Source organism: Trichoderma reesei (genome assembly GCF_000167675.1).
Source record: "Trichoderma reesei QM6a unplaced genomic scaffold TRIREscaffold_29, whole genome shotgun sequence".
In the NCBI taxonomy this organism is placed as follows: Eukaryota; Fungi; Ascomycota; class Sordariomycetes; order Hypocreales; family Hypocreaceae; genus Trichoderma; species Trichoderma reesei.
The window spans coordinates 290301-307560 of NW_006711176.1; the positions used below are offsets into that span (position 1 = coordinate 290301).

Consider the following 17260-nt stretch of genomic DNA (forward strand, 5'->3'; position numbering starts at 1 on the left):
CTCGTCGGTTATGATATTCCAGCTTGCTATTCTATAAAGAGTACGAAGGATTTCGCTGGATTCCTATTGTGTCCTAGTCGCGAGACCAAGCCCCAATCTCCCATCGAGACAAGCTGACGGTTTACCCCTCTCCGAACGTCTCCCAAATGCGAGAACCTGTGAATTATCTACAGATTGACACATCATGTCCCTCGTGGATGACGTTCTGTATCATGGCAACTGCCATTGTGGCCGTTATCGCTTCCAAGTCTCAGCGCCAAGGATCGATTCGGCAATCTCTTGCACTTGTAGCCTCTGCGCGAAGAAGGGATACCTGTGGCTTCTTCCGGCAGAGGGCTCGTTTACGGTTGTGAAAGACGAGGGTTGCCTTGTGGAATATCAATCGTCCACCCTGAAAGACAGAGTAGGTCATGTAGACTTGCCTATTTTGCAGCGTTTTTCATTTGTAAATAGGATGTCAGTATTTGATCGACTGCTTATTGGCGATATAGTTCTGTGGTTACTGCGGTAGTGGAGTTGAGGGTGTGCATCTCACCGGGGCTTTGAGAGAGAAGTTTCTGGTCAACATCCGAACACTGCGGGAACCATACGTCAACCCATTTAATCTTGAGTGAGCTTGATCAATCAAAGTCTCCAGGTGAAGCCTCCATACTGATGATGCCGCAGGCCTGCTTTGCGCGTCATTGAGGCCAAAGGCGATACTAGGTCGATCGAAACATCGTCGCAAGAATCTGCTGAGGCAACTGCAAAATCTCTCTTCTCATGCCACTGTGGTGATGTTCGAGCCACTCTTGCGGTTCCACTGGAGAACGAAGAGCTGAAGGAAGACAACTGCAGCAAATGCGCGAGAGTATGTTAACCGATAACCTGAGGTGGTAGTCTGAATCATTAGAACTGTGCTTTACTAATGATGGTTGCCATATAGATTGCATATATTGGTACTTATCCATCCAAAGACAATGTGACAGTATATGGTCGAGATCGGGTTTTCGAGTACCTCACAGGACGCAGATTCACCGGTTCCACGTTCTGCAAGATCTGCGGTGTCCACGTGTTCAGCAACGTTTATGGCCCCCCAATGAGCGTCTTTGACAAGCTCCCACCACAGAGGAAAGAGGTAGCATTGTCAGTGTATCACAAAAACATGGCAATGCAGCCACTGAACGTGCGGGCGATGGAGGGCGTCAAGCTTGACAATCTTCGACCGTTGATCAAGAGAGAGGATGAGGGAACTGAGGGTTACGACTTGGAGCCTTGATAAAAAAAGGTTTCAATACAGAAAAAATATGACCATGTCGTCTGTATGATGCTTCTGTCTATATGTCGCTGGATGTGTCTTATGGGACACCAATGGCCTCTTCTCGCGGTTCCAGAAGGACCTCGGCACAAAGAGCATGGTGATCATGCATACGTCAAGCGCAATTGTTCAGCTGCACCCGATCAGGTTGTGCGGTGCGTCTGAAGTCTTCCATACAGTTTTGACAAGGAGATCGGACAATATGCGGACCAAAATACGTGTAACACATCGAGAAGCTCACCTACAACGGCGGGAGCCATACCTTGAATGCGTTTCCAATGGTATCGATGCTGTTCAGCACAATCGCGTGCTCCTCGAAATCTCCTTGTCCCGGGTCTATATCAGGGCGGCGATTCCGTCCGCAAGCCCGAGTTGAAAGAAAGGTCAAAAAAAAAATAATTCTCAAGCCTCTTGGATACATCCCAGATGGCCAGCGCTACAGCTCCTAAGATGTTAATCAGGCCTACCTAGGTATGATGTGAAATAGCAAGAATTTGGCTTTGTAGCCTAACAGTACCCCACGAACGATAATAGACGCAGTGGTCACCGTGGGCAAGATGGTGATTATGGATGGTGTTGAGTCACCAACGTGGCATCACTCGCCTTCGAGCAACAGAGGGAGACTGCGATCTGAGGAAAGATGCCGTCGACTCGTGAGAAGATAGATGCAAAAGACACCAAGACCCAGTAGGGCCAGCTGGCGGGGACAATCTTAATTCTTTATCACTCCTAGCTTGATTGGCTTCCCTGTCTCACGATGTTCAGCTGCCATCCGCTCCCTGGCCAGTGGCAGCTCAATTTCTGTGAGAATAGAAGGCCTGCAGGCATCGGAATTGCTGGGAAGCAAAACGAAGCCAAGGATAGCAATAGGCACAGTACAGGCGAATGCTTTTGGCTGACAGTTCTCGATCAGCTTACAAGATTCCAGAGAGGGCAGGATTGGCTTACAAAAGATGTACAACCAGCGCCAACCTCCCATCCCATATTTTCCGTTGAGACTGGTGTTACCATGTTGTCTGTATCTCGCGCTTATGCTTCTAATTTGGCTGGCGATGAAGACAAAAACACCACCTCGTTGCCTTAGATCCGAACCACTTAGATTAGCACCAGAAAACCGCTGGACGTTGGTTAAGAACCAACTGTCAGCGACTCGAACGAAGAAGCGATTCACCAGCATCTCGTTTTCTTCACTAACAATTCTCTCGAAGATCCATCTATCTAACATGACAGGATGGCTCCAAGAGCATTGTGTTTGGGTTTGATGTGGATCGATTAACATTTTTTTCGACTTGCTGGATATTACTCCTGTGGCAACATTTCTCTTGTGCTAGGGGAATGCTTGGATCTCCCAAAAAGCCTGCGATCATCTATGCATGTTTGCAATATTTCAACTTCAATTTGTTTCTGCTATCCATTGTCCAACTACAAAACTGCCCAGCCCTTGAGAGGGATAGCCCTACAAATATCAAATCCTAATAGGATGAACAGTCTATCTGTTCCGAAGCCGTCAAACCCACATCGTTATTCACTATGCTCTCCGCATCGGCATTGTGCTCTTCCCCGCCTTCTTTGATAGCAGCCTTGGCAGACTGATCAATCGGGATGCCTCTCTTGACGACCTCGCTCTCAATTGCCTGTGTCTGCTCTAGGGCCTTGAGAGCGCGGAGCCTTAGAGAGCGACGAACCTCCTCCTGCTTTTGAGTAGCCAGGTCCTTGATCGCCTTGGCCGATGTTTCCGAATAATTAGCCAGCTGATGCTGCAGCTCGGGCATGGGGTTGTTCCTCGCTGTGCCCTTGGTGAGGCGGTAGCACAAGTCAATACCTGTAGTGATATATTGATTGTGCACGTAGGTATACATCCCCGAGATGTCATGTAGAACGCCATAGTAGCATTTGAGCTGTAGGGTCGATGTATATATCGTCTGCTTGGTGATGTCGTCCGGGTTGATAGTGCCGGTTTTCCGCGCGCGGCCCCCGAGTTTGCTCATCTCGCGTTTGAAGGTCTCAGCTCGCGGCTGTATAATGTTATCGATGGCATTGGCTAGCATGATGAAGAACTCCTCCAGCTTGTTGATTTGGATGACCAGGTCGACCAGGACGGAGATACTTTCGCGCAATACCTCTTTGATTTTGCAAGATTCTGGCCGACCCTTTACAGTAAGATTGAAAATGCCAGTCAACAGCGTTGATTCATTAATAACTGTCTTACTAGGGGTCGGTTGGCGTTTCCAGTCGCGCCTCTCTCGACGAGTCCTTTGCCCGAGATCCTGTTCAAGTTCAGGAGAATCATCGAGCAGTTTTTCAAGGGCCAGTGGTCGAGGTTCTCAAGTGACTGGGCGGCCTCTCGCCTTAAGCGGATTGAAAAGGAGGTTATGCAGCCTTTGGCAATCCAGTACTCTATCCGCTATAGAGATACTTACGCATGGGTCGATGAGGGATTGCCTCTTAACGAGAGGTTGCGGGCTTTTATCGTGTCTCTAGATAATGCGGCCGATCACAAGTCCTTGTCTTAGAAAGTATACAATCAATCGATCCTTAGCTTAGGCATGGTTTGCGAGAATTACTTAGGCTATGGGGTGTTCCGAAAATAGTGATAAATACCAAAGAATACTCATGCCGGCTCAAGGCGTTCATAGAGGTTTAGGCGAAGTTGCTGGTGATGCCTTCTGAACTGCTGCGGCTCCTAGGAACGCCACTAGATGCAGACCAAGAACGAGTCTCACTAATGATGTCCTGGGCTCGGTGGAACATCTCCAGTATCCCACGACTTTGGTTCAGGGCCCAGAACAAATTCCAAAAGTCCACCGTTCGCGATGTCACTATGCTCCAGCCAGCTCTTGTTCCAAGGTTTCCCATTCACCTTCAAACTCTGGACGAAGAAGCTGTCGTTGGACAATCCCCGTGCTTTGATACGAAGGGTATGAGAACCGCTGACGGAAATCGATATATCCTCGAACCACGGCGCGAGAATCAGATACACCGGTTGTGTGACCACCGGGTATAGGCCAAGCATTTGCCATAGCATCCAACTGTCCATGGCGCCAGCGTCACTATTCCCAGGAAGACCGTTTGCTCCAGTGAAGTAGTTACCGTCAATATTGACGCGGGACTGGTTCACAGCTTTCCATTGGCGTCCCGGCAAGTAGTTGTACAGGAAGGGAGTGCCAAAGCTGGGTTCGTTGCCTATATGTAGACCCGTTATGAGTGATTGACCGAACAGATAAACTCATTGAGCTTCATGCCTACCTGGATTGAAGAGTGTTGTTCCTGATGCAACTCCCACACCCAGGTCCACTGTTCGCAGCTTGGGGACGAACATGAGGTCCAGTCGCCTCTCAGTTGCCTCAATACCACCCATTTGTTCGATCAGCCCTTGCATGTCAAATGGTATGGTCCAAGTGTACTCTGTACGACAAGTCAGAATACAGGCAATGCAAAAGTCTTTGTCACATACCCCAGGGCAGTCCTTCAGTCGTGAAAGACGTGTCTTGTGGGCCAATAGTAATCTTTGTTCCATCGGGGCTACGAGGACCGAGGAAGCCTGACGTGTTATACTGGTTAATTTCCGGGTTCCAGAGGTTTTTCCAATTGCTTCAAGATGTCTGTCAGTGGACGGTCATTGGCATAGCCTCTCGTTCGACAAATTCTACTCACCTCGATCTTTTCAAATACTTCTGATAGTCATGCGGCGCAATACCCTTTGCTATTTGACTCACGGCAAAGTCATTGAGAGAATATTCGACTGTGCGACTGATACTCGATGAGAACGTTGTCGACACATATCCCAGTCTGATCCAATCCGGGAGCCCACATCGACCCTGATTATCCGTACAGGTTGAGTCTTCCGGGTCATTGTTGGGGGGCGGAACAACTTCTGCGTCGGTCCATACAGCCCTGTATCCATCTTTCCAGTTGATACCGCCTGTATAGCCCTTCACATACGCGTCAGCCAACACATTATCGGCATTGCTACCGCCTTGCACCTTGCCATTGTGATTCCCACTGCGGCCGTCTGGCATATATCCGACATGCCTCCAAATGTCAATCAGTGAACGGACCATGTCGATACCTCGCTGCGGCTGGATCAGAAGATAGAAGCTATTGAGGCAGCGGAACGTGTCCCAAAGGGTGTAGTAATCATCGTAATATGGCTCGGTGGATGTCCAGTCCGGATTCTCGCCCGTCCGATCAGACGGCATCTGATGCATGCGGTACAACGCAGAGTAAAAGAGAGTCAGGCGTGATTCATTCTTAACGGGCTCATGAATGGAGATTTTGCTGAAGACCTCCTCACTCCACAGCCTCTTGGTCGCCTCGACAGTCTTATTCATCGTCCAAGTCGGGATCTCGCTCTGAAACGAACAGGCCTTCTCAACGGAAAGGAACGACACCCCAATCTTGGACTTGATAACCTTCGTCTTAGATGGAAACATGAATAAGGCGCCAACTCTATCGCCGGACTCGTCACCATCCGGCCCTCCTAGGACGCCGTTTGGATTTGTAGTTGCGTTGCCCCAGGTCACTGGCGTTGAAGGACTAGGGGGGTGATCTGGAGCATTCCACGGCCCGGAAAAGTATTGCCAGGTTGAAGGGGCAGAGTCGAAATCGTTGCAAAAGTAAATCTTGTAATCAGACCCTGGTCATGATACTGTCAGCACTATTTGCACCTCTATCGGCTTGGCCTGTGAACTTACCGACTCCCCAATTGATGCCTGTGCCTCCCCAGCCGCCTCTCCAAACCCCCCAGCCCTGTACTCTCCGACCTTTGTTCTTGACCTCAACATGACCATTGCTGTATGACTGGGACTTGACGAATTCGGCCAAAGAGGGCAAGTTGTGCGACACATCGAAGAGGACGATGCGCTCAGCGTCTTCTGGATAAGTGTACTGAATGAATCCTGCATGATTGGATGCAGTGAGCTCTACCTTGACACCGTTTGCCAAGTCGGAGCGATAATACCCAACTGAAGCTCTGTCCATTGCCACACGAGGTTGCTGGTATGTGGAATTGTCGAGGACATTGACTCCGTGGAGAGTTGTAAGCGGCAGGTGTCCGACAACACCGTACTTCGAGGCTCCACCAATGCCACACTCATGGAAGCAGGTGAATGCAGTGACTACGAGTGCCCATCATTAGCTACACTGTTACTCGAGAGGGAACCAGATGTAGATGTTCTAGTACCGTTTCCATCAGGCGTATATCCAGCAAAAGCGTTTGTGCTTGGGTTCATCTCCGTAGTGTCTGGGCCAATTTTCACGACGCCAAATGGCACAGAGACACCGGGGAACGTATCTCCAGAGTTTGCGCCGGTTCCATCAGGTCCCGCTGTGCCAATGAAGGGGTTCACATAGGTTGAAAGGTCTTGTTCCCGAGCTGGTGACGCAACAACGGTTAGAGCTTTGGCAAAGATGCCAAGTATAACCAAAGAACGCATACTGGCGGCCCTGCTCTCGTAGCTCACGTGTGACGATACAGCATATAGGAGATAAAAGCCACAAACTGGGTGATCGGTTCCTTCTTATACCAGGTAGAGGACATGTGCGGATCTGCAAGAGTAAGAGCGCGGGATTGGTGAAGATCCGGGGTAGACCACCTGAAATGCCCGATTGGGACTATGAATTTGTCCCGACGGAACATACGAGCGCTGTTGACCTGCTTGTTGCTTTTCCGTCGATTTGCTTTTCCGTTGATCTGCAGCGCCTTTCTTGCAAAAATAAACCATGCCAGATAGGTAATAATGAATACAGGTCAGAGTGCAGTTTGATCTCATGGCCTAGCCAAAGCGCTGACTCAACTACAAGCCGAATCACCATATTAAGCATGGAGTGAATATGGCTAAGCATATAGTGACCATGGCTATAGAATCTGGTTAGGCATTCATCTGTCCTTCCTTGGTAAGAGTAACATCGCCCTCATTCTATGCAGGCCTGTCAGCGCCGAGGACCTACAAGCGAGGATATAGTTGCGGCTCTCACTGCCAAGAGGATTTACTTGCAATTTGACGTCGGCACTGAGGCTGTGCAGCCCATATAGAACGCGGAATTTGGAGAAAAGGTTCAGATCCAGAATTTTGTGCCATTTCTTGGCTCCTGATCATGGAGACTTTTCTTCTACAGGCACAAAGTCAAGAGTCTTTGCCCCGACCTCGGTTCTGAGCGTCAACTCTTCGCCAGAAGCGAGAATCTTGTGCAGTTCCTTGGCACGTTTGACTGGGGACATGGTGCCATCCATGAAAGCGAGATCAACCAGCTCTAGGCTAAGCCTCTTGGTCTCAGGAAAGAACAGGTAGATGATTGGGATGAACGAGAAGTTGAAAACAGCGAAGATAATGTATGTCTGCCATCCGATGTTGGCTATGCTTGATGGGACAATTTCCACCATGACAAAGGAGAAAAGCCAAAGTGTGGCAGTGGCAAGGCCCATCCCTTTTGATCGATACTCGAGCGGCAGAATCTCTGGTCCATAGGCCTAGATCAAATCACTGTTATCCCTTTGGTCGCCCTAAGACAATCTTCCAGATTTCGAGTTTTACCTACCCATACACCGCCCATAAAGCCCCAAGTGAAAAACGCTTGATATGCGAAGATCATAACCACTGCCACAATACCCGAAGTTTTCGTATTGAGGGCAAGCATTGCGGCAACAACTGCCATCACAATACCCATGCAGCATGCAGAGAGCATGAATAGCCTTCGACGCCCAACACGCTCAATTAGCCACCAAGTGAGGGTTGAAGCCAGTAGAAACCACAGCTGCAGGAAGATGGACATGAGCAAAGACAAATGTCGGGAGAAGCCAACCGGGTTCTGGAAACTAATAAGATTATAAGCAACATGTAACAAGCGGGTATTGTATAGACGATACTTGGCTAAAGTTTGACTTACATGAAAGTAGTGTAATAGGCTATCGGAGTGCTTCCGCTAAGATCTTGCATCAAGTTGACGAGGCAGGCAATGATAACACGCCGGCGTGATTTGACCCTGTCGCTCCTGAAAAGATGGGACCAGCTCTTTTGGGAGTTGAGTTCGAGCATAAGGGCTTCTTTTATCTCTGCAATCTCAGCGGCCACCGCCTCTCCGTCCGTGGTGTCTTTCAAGGCTTGGAGGACGGACGCGGTTTCTTCGATACGATCTTTCATCATGAGATACCGAGGAGCTGTATGTTGGAACTGTCAGCTTCTTCAACCAAACCACTCCTAGCAAACCGTTAGGCTTACATTCTGGCATAAAACACAAGATAGCGCTCATCAAAAGTGCCACTACTGCCTGGAAGGCGATTGGGAATCGCCAAGTGATAGGGCCAGAGTAACTGTTCATGCCATAGTCGATCAGATTTGCCAGAAGCTGGCCGATGATGAGGAAACTGAGAGAACAAGCAACCAAAGTGCCACGCACTTTCGCCGGGGCCGTTTCAGACTGCCATATGGCAATGTTGCTCGATATGAGGCCGAGCCCAATACCAGCGACAATGCGGCCGACCATCAATTGGCCAATAGAGAAACTAGAGGCCTGGAGAAGAGCACCGATGCTAATGGCGAGTGTTCCATAATGCGCGAGAGTTCGACGGCCGAGTCGGCCACCTGCAGCTGCGGTGACGAGTGAGCCAAAGAAACATCCAAGCTCAAATAATGAGGTGACCACTCCTTGGAGCGTTGCGTTGAGTCTGAATGTTGATTCAAAATCAGGAGCTGTAAGAAGCCCACCAATGACACCGTTGTCATAGCCTAGAAAGACAGAGAGTATCAGCCTCACCGTAAGATCGGGTGGTGGTGTGATCCTCCCGAGTTGTCGGGGTAAAGACGTATAAACGCGTACCAAAGAGGATGAAACCCAAACCGCTGGAAATAGTAATTCCAGCAAGAAGATTCTTGCCTCTTAAGCCAAGGTACACCATCCTCTTCGACAGCTCAGGCCAAATTAGTTGTCTTCAGGCTTCGGAAGAGTACAGCGTCCATAAACATGGGTTCCAATGTAGGGGTTGCCGTGGGATGCTGACACCGGATCATTCGCAGAATCCGGCGTAGTATTTAAGCAAAACGCGGGGTACGCAAGGTTTTGTGTGGAGAAGGAGAAAAAAAATATACCCCTGGTATACGATGATTTTGAGTAGCGAGTATCCCTTCATTGTAACGAGCCAGGGCATGCGACGAGGTGTCTGTTCGGTGAAGGACACATCCCAGCCACTAGTGATGCCGCTGACAAGTAACTGGAGGCCATCACTAGCACCATACAAACAAATTTGGCAGATGTATCGCGAACCAATGAGTGCTCAATGCTCGGTTATAAAAGGCGCCTCTAAAGCCGTGTAATTGGTCTCCCGATTGCCTCGACTTTCGATTTGATTGAACATCAAGAACGGCGTTGAACTATTGTTCGGTGTTTATGGCCTGGTCGACGTCTCAAACGTGGAAATGCTCTTTTTCATGTAGCTGCTCTCAAAACTGGGCTATATGGCGGTGTATGTTGAGAGAAGCATAACCTTCGAGGGTGTCAAAACAACTACAGAAGAAGACAATGCCCACACCCGACGGTTGATATCTGGGAACTGGTAATTGCAGGCATATTCCCGACCATAGCGTTGCGTACCAATGCCGAGAAGAAGGAATAGTTCCTCGCTTCAGATCACATGATTATCATTTTCCCTTTTAACCGCCTGAGACCTGATGCCGGCAATCGATGGTGCGTTCCCGGCGTAAACATGTGATGTATAGTTGGGGTAATAGCCGGCATCACATCGTATATGGAAGCAACCTAGATCAAACCAGTTCAGTATATAGGTACTACTCTGAGCTGGCGGCATATGCGCCTTATGCGGCCATTCTCAAGCTCTGAGGCGACCACGGGATGGCTGCAAGGGTAATTCGAAGTGTAAAGGTCATGCTATCACTGTCTTTAATGATGAGATGCCTCATCCACAGTGAGGGAGTGCTGTAGGCGCCTTCATCTCCACCAAGCCTCCATCAACTCAGAATCAGCCCTTACTATGGCTGAAGTCATAGTGCAAAGGTCTGAACGCGTAAATTACCACGAGTCACCGCTACCTTTTTGGACAACTCTCTCAACTGTATAGGTTCTGAAGCAAAGATATCATACGTTTGGGACCCTAGGTGGCCCTGATGATTTACGAGAGCTCATACCAAGAACCAGCCTCTTCATATCTAGAGTGAACACAAATGCAGGCTGTTGGAGCTGGCGGACTCCTCGATATAGGTGATATTAGACTGGCCAATAAAGATCTGCCTTTAACTGGTATCATCGTGATGCCGAGATGCCATATTGTAGGATATCCTGGACGGGCCATGACATAGCACAGCAATTCTGAGAGCATGATTGATGAGTTGGAAAGGCGTGAAACCCAATGCTGATATACTCACAAAACACACCAGAGACAATAACTGGGATGAAAGTCAGCGTATGATGCATGCCTGTTTTAACATGTCCAGATGCGTATGTATTCAATAATCCTGGTATGTCCTAGCTTATATACCTCTATAGGTATTCACACTATTCTACCTACTCGTGAACTTAGTGACCTATCTTACGTATTCTGTGCTTCCCATTACCCCGATAAATGTTCAGACGGCTATCCAACGAGCCCTCGCTCATGGAGCCTGGGCCGCTGCACTCGCCATCACCTCATTGAAGAATGAGATCAGTGCAGCGGGACCATCTTCGTGTCGAATAAGAGCCGCCATTTTCTGACCATCCCTTATATGTTCAGCTCCACGACGGAACATGTCATCCTCATACTCTGCAACAGCGCGATCCAAGTTCTCTGTGCCGTATGCCTCAAGCTTGGAGGCAAGTACAAGCGCATCTGCCATGGCACAGTTGACACCCTCGCCGTTCGGAACAGCGACGTGCGCAGCGTCTCCAGCCAATGTGAGGCCAGGGACAGTCTTCCAGCTAACCGCTTCAGGGTCCATGTAGTAAAGCGGCCAACTGCGGAAGTCGTCCGAATACCGAATCAGGTCTTTGAGGTCATCCGCCCAGTCGCCAAAGAATGCCGAAGAGAGGAATAGGCGGCGTGTGGATTCAGTATCCGTCAGGTTGACAGTGCCACCTCGTACAAAGTCTTCGGGCACAGTTATCCCAAGATAGATTCTGTAAGATCCATCTCCCTGTCGTTGAGTGACGATTTCCTTCGAAGAGCCCAAGCACATCAAGGTGCCTGCGCCTACTTTTGAAACCATCGTCGAATAGTAAGGGCTATTGGGGCTTATTCTTGATTCGATATAATGGTTGCCCGAGTACAATGGCTTGGCCTCTGTTACCTAAGGTTGATGTTGCTGTCAGCACATGGAGTGCATGCTCAACGCCCAAAGCGGAGCCGAAGCAGAACAATCTTACCGAAGGCCGCACTTTACTCCAAGCACCATCTGCGCCAATGACAAGTTTGAACCCGGAGGCCGAAGCCCCATCCATGAATTGGAGAATATGATGGCCATCTTCATCCTGCGTCGTGCCCTTGAGAAGGTGGCCCCATCGAATCTTGTCTTTCGGGATCGAATCCAGCAAAATCTGGCGTAGCGCAACGCGATCGATTTCCGGCGCATCACGCCCTTGGCCGGCCTGAAAGACTCTCTCGCCCTGCTGGTTGGCAAGCGTGAGGACGGCGTCATCGTATCTCGCATGTTTCTTGAATTCTTCAAAAAGACCTGCTTCTTTCAGGGCACGTTGTCCAGTCTCTGCGTGGATGTCCAGGCTGCCTCCTCTGCGGTTGGAGTCCTCGGATTCGTCGCGCTCATAGACAACGTAGTCGATGCCATTACACTCCAGAAGGCGGGCCAAGGTCAAGCCACAGGGCCCAGCACCAATGATGGCAATACTCGGGGTCATTCTGGACGATGGCAGGGCGATTTTAAGCGAAAGTCTCGAAGTAATTGAAAGCGCGGCTAGAGAACCGATTCTTAAGACAAGTTGAGTGAAACACATCCTTATATACATTTTTCTACACGCACTCGAAGGCAGATCTCCTCACCATTTTTCGGATCCAAGATTCGTCAACTGAGCGCCAAACCGGGTGCTGGCGGGATTCGCCTTACCCGGGCTCCGAATCTTAGCTGGAAAAGCATTCTCGGGACCGAAGAGCTCTCGGGTGTAGGATCCGGAGCTCGACTATGAGACTCCGGAGCCGTACGAAGATCGACACACTTGCTTGACAAGAACAACATGGAGTTTGACGGCCGCGTGCTATGTGTATCCATCAGCATAAACTTTTCGAGTAGAACCAGAGTCGTGATCTTTCATCCTTCTGTCCTACAGTACCTATGCGCTCACAGAGACAAGCGCCATTGTACTCCGCACAGTGTCTAGAGTCAAGGTACCGCTCATGGAACAACTCGAGACTTCATCGGCAAGTGCCTCTTAACACGTCAGTACCTAGCAGGGGGTGGCAGTTTGTCAGCGCCAGTAATTGTATCAAGGATCGTCTCTCCTTTATAAACCATCGAGTGCTGCTGCAACCTCCATTCACGACGTCTTCCTCATGAATCCATCACTACTCTGCCACTGCTTCACGTTACGCCTAGGAAGTGAGACTGATACACAATGAGACGGTCCCTTACAACAGCACGCAACACGGCCTCGGCCTTTCGCCTCCACAATCTGATCATAATGCGCAGTATCCCGGCCTCCATCTCCTACAGCACTAGGCGACATCATCAAAGTCACCAGAACGCCGCCCGCCAGCGCGAGACTGTTCGGAATTTTGCCAGTTATGCCTCGCTTCGCAGCAAGCAGTCAGACAATGATCAGCTCCCGCGGTTCAGCTTCGAGGGCCTGGGCATGAGCAGAAATGCCAGGATCTTTGTCATTGCTGTTCTGAGTATATTTGGCACAACTGAAACTTGGGTCTGGTGCAAGGGCATCTATCGCTGGTGGTATGGGGCCCCAAAGGAGGAGGAAAAGGCTTGATGGCCTCGGGGTGAGAGACGGCAATGCCACGACAAACGGTTTGGGTTTTGGGCACATGAGGTCTCAAACGGACCAAGGGCGCTTTTATGTATGATAGAAACTCTCTACTCTGCATCGTGCAACGATGTATTCCATTCGAGATGCGCGATGGAATGTTATCTATAACTCTGAGGTGGAACTTTACAAGGAACACTCTCGTTGTGATGGAACGCCTCGGTCACAACAGGGAGGCGTCGTAGGCAGAAGTCGTGGTCACATCTATCTTGTCTAATCCTCCCAAAAGGTTCGCTTGGTAACGATAAACCTTCTGGGTATGAGTAGCTAAATGAAGGCCTTTGTGCTGCATCGGGAAGATTGCTCCCTCATTCGTCTCAAACAAACAATATCACTCACGCAAGTGTATCATATGCTTGCAGTACTTGGGACTTATCGCCAGCTTCGCGCAATCAGATGTATACCCGTCTCGAAAGAGACTTTGTCCTGCTGTATACGGGTTAGTGTATTACACCACTTGGCTGGTCTTTTTCGAGCGTCCCGAAAATCAAGGCATCAACCCAATTTGGGCGTTAGCCATGAGGAAATTGAAAATTAGGTATACCGTGTTGATAATGCAGAATTCATACTCATCGTTATTCATCTTTTCTTCATGGCCAGTAATCTGGAGATTAGGTCAACCCTTTACGTCGCTGCTGGCCGAATGAGAACGGGGGTATGCCCAATCCTTACTCCTGAGTCATGCTCATCAGCTACCCTCGTGTCCTCCTAGAAAGCGACGTGATTCAGGCGGTTTCGCACCGCAGCCTCCAGGGATTGCAGCTGATCCGGATGCAATCCCAGATCTTCGTTGTCCAGTTTCTCATAAACCGCGCCGCCAGTGGCCCAAATCCTGCGCAGCGTGCCGACAACTGCCAACGGATTGCCCTCGTCCCAATACTGCTTCTCGAGCCTCTTGGCATCGTCCAGCGGAATGTGCTTGACGTCGAATTTGTGGCCAACTTGCTTCTCAAATTCGGCCAAGACTTGTCTCGCTGATTTCGTGAATGAAGCAATCTTGAGAATTTTGCCGTACGAGACTTCGGGCCGCTGGAGCGCTGCAACCACGGCCTTGCCCACGCTGTTGAGAAATGCCACTGTTAGTTCAAGTAACCAAGCAAGAGAGATCTGGGTATGTAACTGACTCTTCCATTGCCGTGAAGCCAATAGGCTGCTCCCCATCTCCAAGCAGAGCGGCCTCCTTCTTCTCCACGTCAATTCCGCCAAATGCATCCTTCAGCGGGCCACCATCAACCCACATCTCAATGTAAGGTCCCACAACAAGGAACGTTGGCTTGAGGTTCTTCACTTCTTCAGCGAATGCCTTGCGCACTCTTCGCTTCACTTGGTGAGGCTTCTCGTGAGCACTACTGGGGTCATGGTCTGGATCTGTCCCGTACTCTGACGGGAAAAACCATCGGACGGTGTCGGATTCGTCTGCTAACTTGATGAGCTGAAATTGATGCTCAAGAGCCCCTCGGCCAAGACAGCTGATGGCAGTGTCGACGCCCTGATACGCGTTCTTCACGTCTGCCGAGTTGGTGATGTCGCCCACGATGACCGATACGCCTGCATCTTTCCATCTAGACAAAAGTTCAGGCTTATTCAAGACGGTGTTTGCAGAGGTAAAGATTGAGATTTTGGGAAACGGGGGGTTGGCACGTATGAGTTGGTTGACGATGTGTTTTCCGATGTTGCCGGTGGCGCCAAAGGCCAGAATATGCAGAGGCTGAAAGGAGGTCATGATGCTGCGTGAAACCCAGCACTTATTGAAAGACCTTCACGAAGGTGTAAAGCCAATGATGCCGCTGTTACTCGTGGGTGTGTCTATATGTGATGCGACTTGTCCTCGGGATGAGGGTGAGGGGTAACAAGGTTGTAAGATCGACTTTGGATGAGAAATGACGCCTTTACTCGCCACAACCGGGAATCACCCCCGGAATATGCCAGTATATCCGATGTGGATCAGCGATGTCATATTACAGAACTCAAGTATATTACAAAGCTTGAGATGGCCTAGGCTCATTGCCCGTTGAATACCGTCCTTTTCAGACAGAAAGAGACAGCGCCCAACTACCTCACGTGGGCTAGAAAGTATTGGCCGCCAAACAGCAGGTATCGCGTAAAAATGGAGGAGGTTGCTCTCTCAGTGACAAAGTCAAGCATCGCGTGTATCTTTCAGGAAGAGAACTACCTATGATGAGTTCCTTCCAAGCTCAACACTATAAGGGATTGATGCACGGCGAGGTGCAGCAGGGCTCATGGTTACCACAGTACGGCAGGAAAACAATGTTTCGAGGGTATGGACTAGACGGGCAAAAGCCAGTAGCACAAACGTTGGTGGTTTATATGCCTAGGCGATATTGAGATATTCTCATTCAAAAGCTGCTTCTCTCTTAATATGAATTTGCCAACTAAGCAAAGCTGTGAGGGCCTATCGCTTGAACATATGTTATTGGGCCCAATTATTGTTGTTCACTCGATCGCTTCTCCGCAAGACGATATACATCACATGACGAATACCGTTTTACTTTTAATAAGAAAAAGGATGCCCTTACCAAAGGCATTCTAATAGCAGTTTTGTTATAAGCTGGCTGAACTTTGATTGCCCAAACTGACCGACGTATACTTCATGCTTCTTTTTCTTAAGACGCCTCTCCACACGTACTGAATTTTTCCCATCCTTGTTCCACACCATTGTTAGCAATCTGCAACCATGACTGTTGTAAGATCAAGTACTCGTACGAGTCTCAAAGTGATTGAAGATGGCAAGGAGACGACACTCGGAGATTCGTGAATGTTCATTCCATCTCATTCAGGAGACGTTTGTCGATGTTGAAATACATAGACCATGAGAAGCATAATGCATGTTCTTCATATGATATGAGTGCGAAGTGGGGCATGATGCTCTATTCCATAGTTATTACACTCTTCCTTTTGCAATATATATTCGGCACAAGTTAAGGGCCCGTGGACTTCCTTTACACGCCAGATGTTCTCTAAGCTGTGCCTCCAAGATGGCAAAGCACTAGTCAGAGTCAAAACATTTAGTATCAGTCGGGTATATGCTATCAATTTCCAAAATATTGACGCATTACCTCCAAAGTTCATGGGCCTTGAGGTCCCACATTTCATCGAGCAAGTTGAGAAGAACAGCAAATTGTCCTTGACAGTTGGCGACGAAGTCCTCGCTTTATCATATGGGGGTAAGATCCCTCTTGACACTTGTGTTTGTAAATTGGGAGGAAAGAGATCGATAGATAGAAAGGATTACTTTAAAAATTACCATTCTCCAGGTGTATACGCCGATTATACCACACTCTCAACTCACGTGTTAATCTACAACCACATCATTTATCTTGGAAAGAAGCTGCATGGATTCCAGGACTTAGCCTAGTAGAATACTCATCATGTAGCCCGATCGCGTTATGAAAGGGACGAGAGGTAGACAATCCTTACGGCGACAATGTCATGCACACTGTTGTAGAGATTACCAGAAGTGAGTGATTGCATTATTCCCTTCACACATGGAATCTTCAGGCTTGTCTATCAGCGGCATCCAGCTTGCTCTTGGGGCCGGTGCTTTGGCTGCTTACGCGAGAAAGGTTCGAGTCAAATGTCAATATTTCGGGAGATAATGCACCATCCAATATAACTGGTTATCAATGGGTTGGCAAACGGCCTAAGCAACAGACGAGAAAGGGGTCGACATGGACACTGACTAGGCCGATCCCCAAATTTTCGTCAGAAAGCATGAGATAAGGTTGCTGCAAAAGACGCAAGGTTAGTTCTCATTTGGGGAACGGATGGATTGATTCACGTTCGTTAAATATTGTACAGGGGCTTCTTCCGTCCGAGGACTGAACCTGCTGAAGCTTAGATGGAGGCTTCAAGCGGAAGCTGAGGGAAGCATTTGTTCTCAGAAGCTTTCCTACTGTCTTTGACCGGGGTCTTCAAATGGACGTTGGAAAAATCCTGCCCTGAAGCCTGGTGACCGATAGAAGCGACCCAATA

At 49.1% G+C, this 17260-nt stretch overlaps 7 protein-coding genes across 7 annotated transcripts; 2 read left to right on the forward strand and 5 right to left on the reverse strand.

Moving 5' to 3' along the window:
* Positions 1 to 184: 184 nt before the first annotated feature.
* TRIREDRAFT_123987 (uncharacterized protein) lies at positions 185 to 1258 on the forward strand (the record flags this gene model as incomplete). The annotated part of the gene is made up of 4 exons (XM_006969156.1): positions 185 to 403; positions 492 to 610; positions 667 to 850; positions 926 to 1258. The coding sequence occupies 4 exons, from the start codon at positions 185 to 187 to the stop codon at positions 1256 to 1258; spliced, it is 855 nt and encodes a 284-aa protein (XP_006969218.1).
* A 1511-nt stretch (positions 1259 to 2769) lies between these two features.
* TRIREDRAFT_111827 (uncharacterized protein) lies at positions 2770 to 3721 on the reverse strand (the record flags this gene model as incomplete). The annotated part of the gene is made up of 3 exons (XM_006969212.1): positions 2770 to 3447; positions 3507 to 3676; positions 3718 to 3721. 3 exons carry the CDS (start codon positions 3719 to 3721, stop codon positions 2770 to 2772), a joined length of 852 nt encoding a protein of 283 aa, XP_006969274.1.
* A 298-nt stretch (positions 3722 to 4019) lies between these two features.
* TRIREDRAFT_69493 (glycoside hydrolase family 92) lies at positions 4020 to 6732 on the reverse strand (the record flags this gene model as incomplete). The annotated part of the gene is made up of 6 exons (XM_006969213.1): positions 4020 to 4417; positions 4544 to 4702; positions 4752 to 4888; positions 4952 to 5919; positions 5996 to 6414; positions 6480 to 6732. The coding sequence occupies 6 exons, from the start codon at positions 6730 to 6732 to the stop codon at positions 4020 to 4022; spliced, it is 2334 nt and encodes a 777-aa protein (XP_006969275.1).
* Positions 6733 to 7391: 659 nt separating this feature from the next.
* Positions 7392 to 9191, reverse strand: TRIREDRAFT_69651 (uncharacterized protein; the record flags this gene model as incomplete). Its single annotated transcript, XM_006969214.1, has 5 exons — positions 7392 to 7766; positions 7835 to 8111; positions 8183 to 8453; positions 8515 to 9021; positions 9113 to 9191. The coding sequence occupies 5 exons, from the start codon at positions 9189 to 9191 to the stop codon at positions 7392 to 7394; spliced, it is 1509 nt and encodes a 502-aa protein (XP_006969276.1).
* Positions 9192 to 10899: 1708 nt separating this feature from the next.
* TRIREDRAFT_69465 (uncharacterized protein) lies at positions 10900 to 12136 on the reverse strand (the record flags this gene model as incomplete). The annotated part of the gene is made up of 2 exons (XM_006969215.1): positions 10900 to 11571; positions 11648 to 12136. 2 exons carry the CDS (start codon positions 12134 to 12136, stop codon positions 10900 to 10902), a joined length of 1161 nt encoding a protein of 386 aa, XP_006969277.1.
* A 1839-nt stretch (positions 12137 to 13975) lies between these two features.
* Positions 13976 to 14990, reverse strand: TRIREDRAFT_111832 (uncharacterized protein; the record flags this gene model as incomplete). Its single annotated transcript, XM_006969216.1, has 2 exons — positions 13976 to 14327; positions 14392 to 14990. 2 exons carry the CDS (start codon positions 14988 to 14990, stop codon positions 13976 to 13978), a joined length of 951 nt encoding a protein of 316 aa, XP_006969278.1.
* Positions 14991 to 15962: 972 nt separating this feature from the next.
* On the forward strand, positions 15963 to 16643 carry TRIREDRAFT_111833 (uncharacterized protein; the record flags this gene model as incomplete). The annotated part of the gene is made up of 3 exons (XM_006969157.1): positions 15963 to 15971; positions 16167 to 16452; positions 16543 to 16643. The coding sequence occupies 3 exons, from the start codon at positions 15963 to 15965 to the stop codon at positions 16641 to 16643; spliced, it is 396 nt and encodes a 131-aa protein (XP_006969219.1).
* Positions 16644 to 17260: the final 617 nt, after the last annotated feature.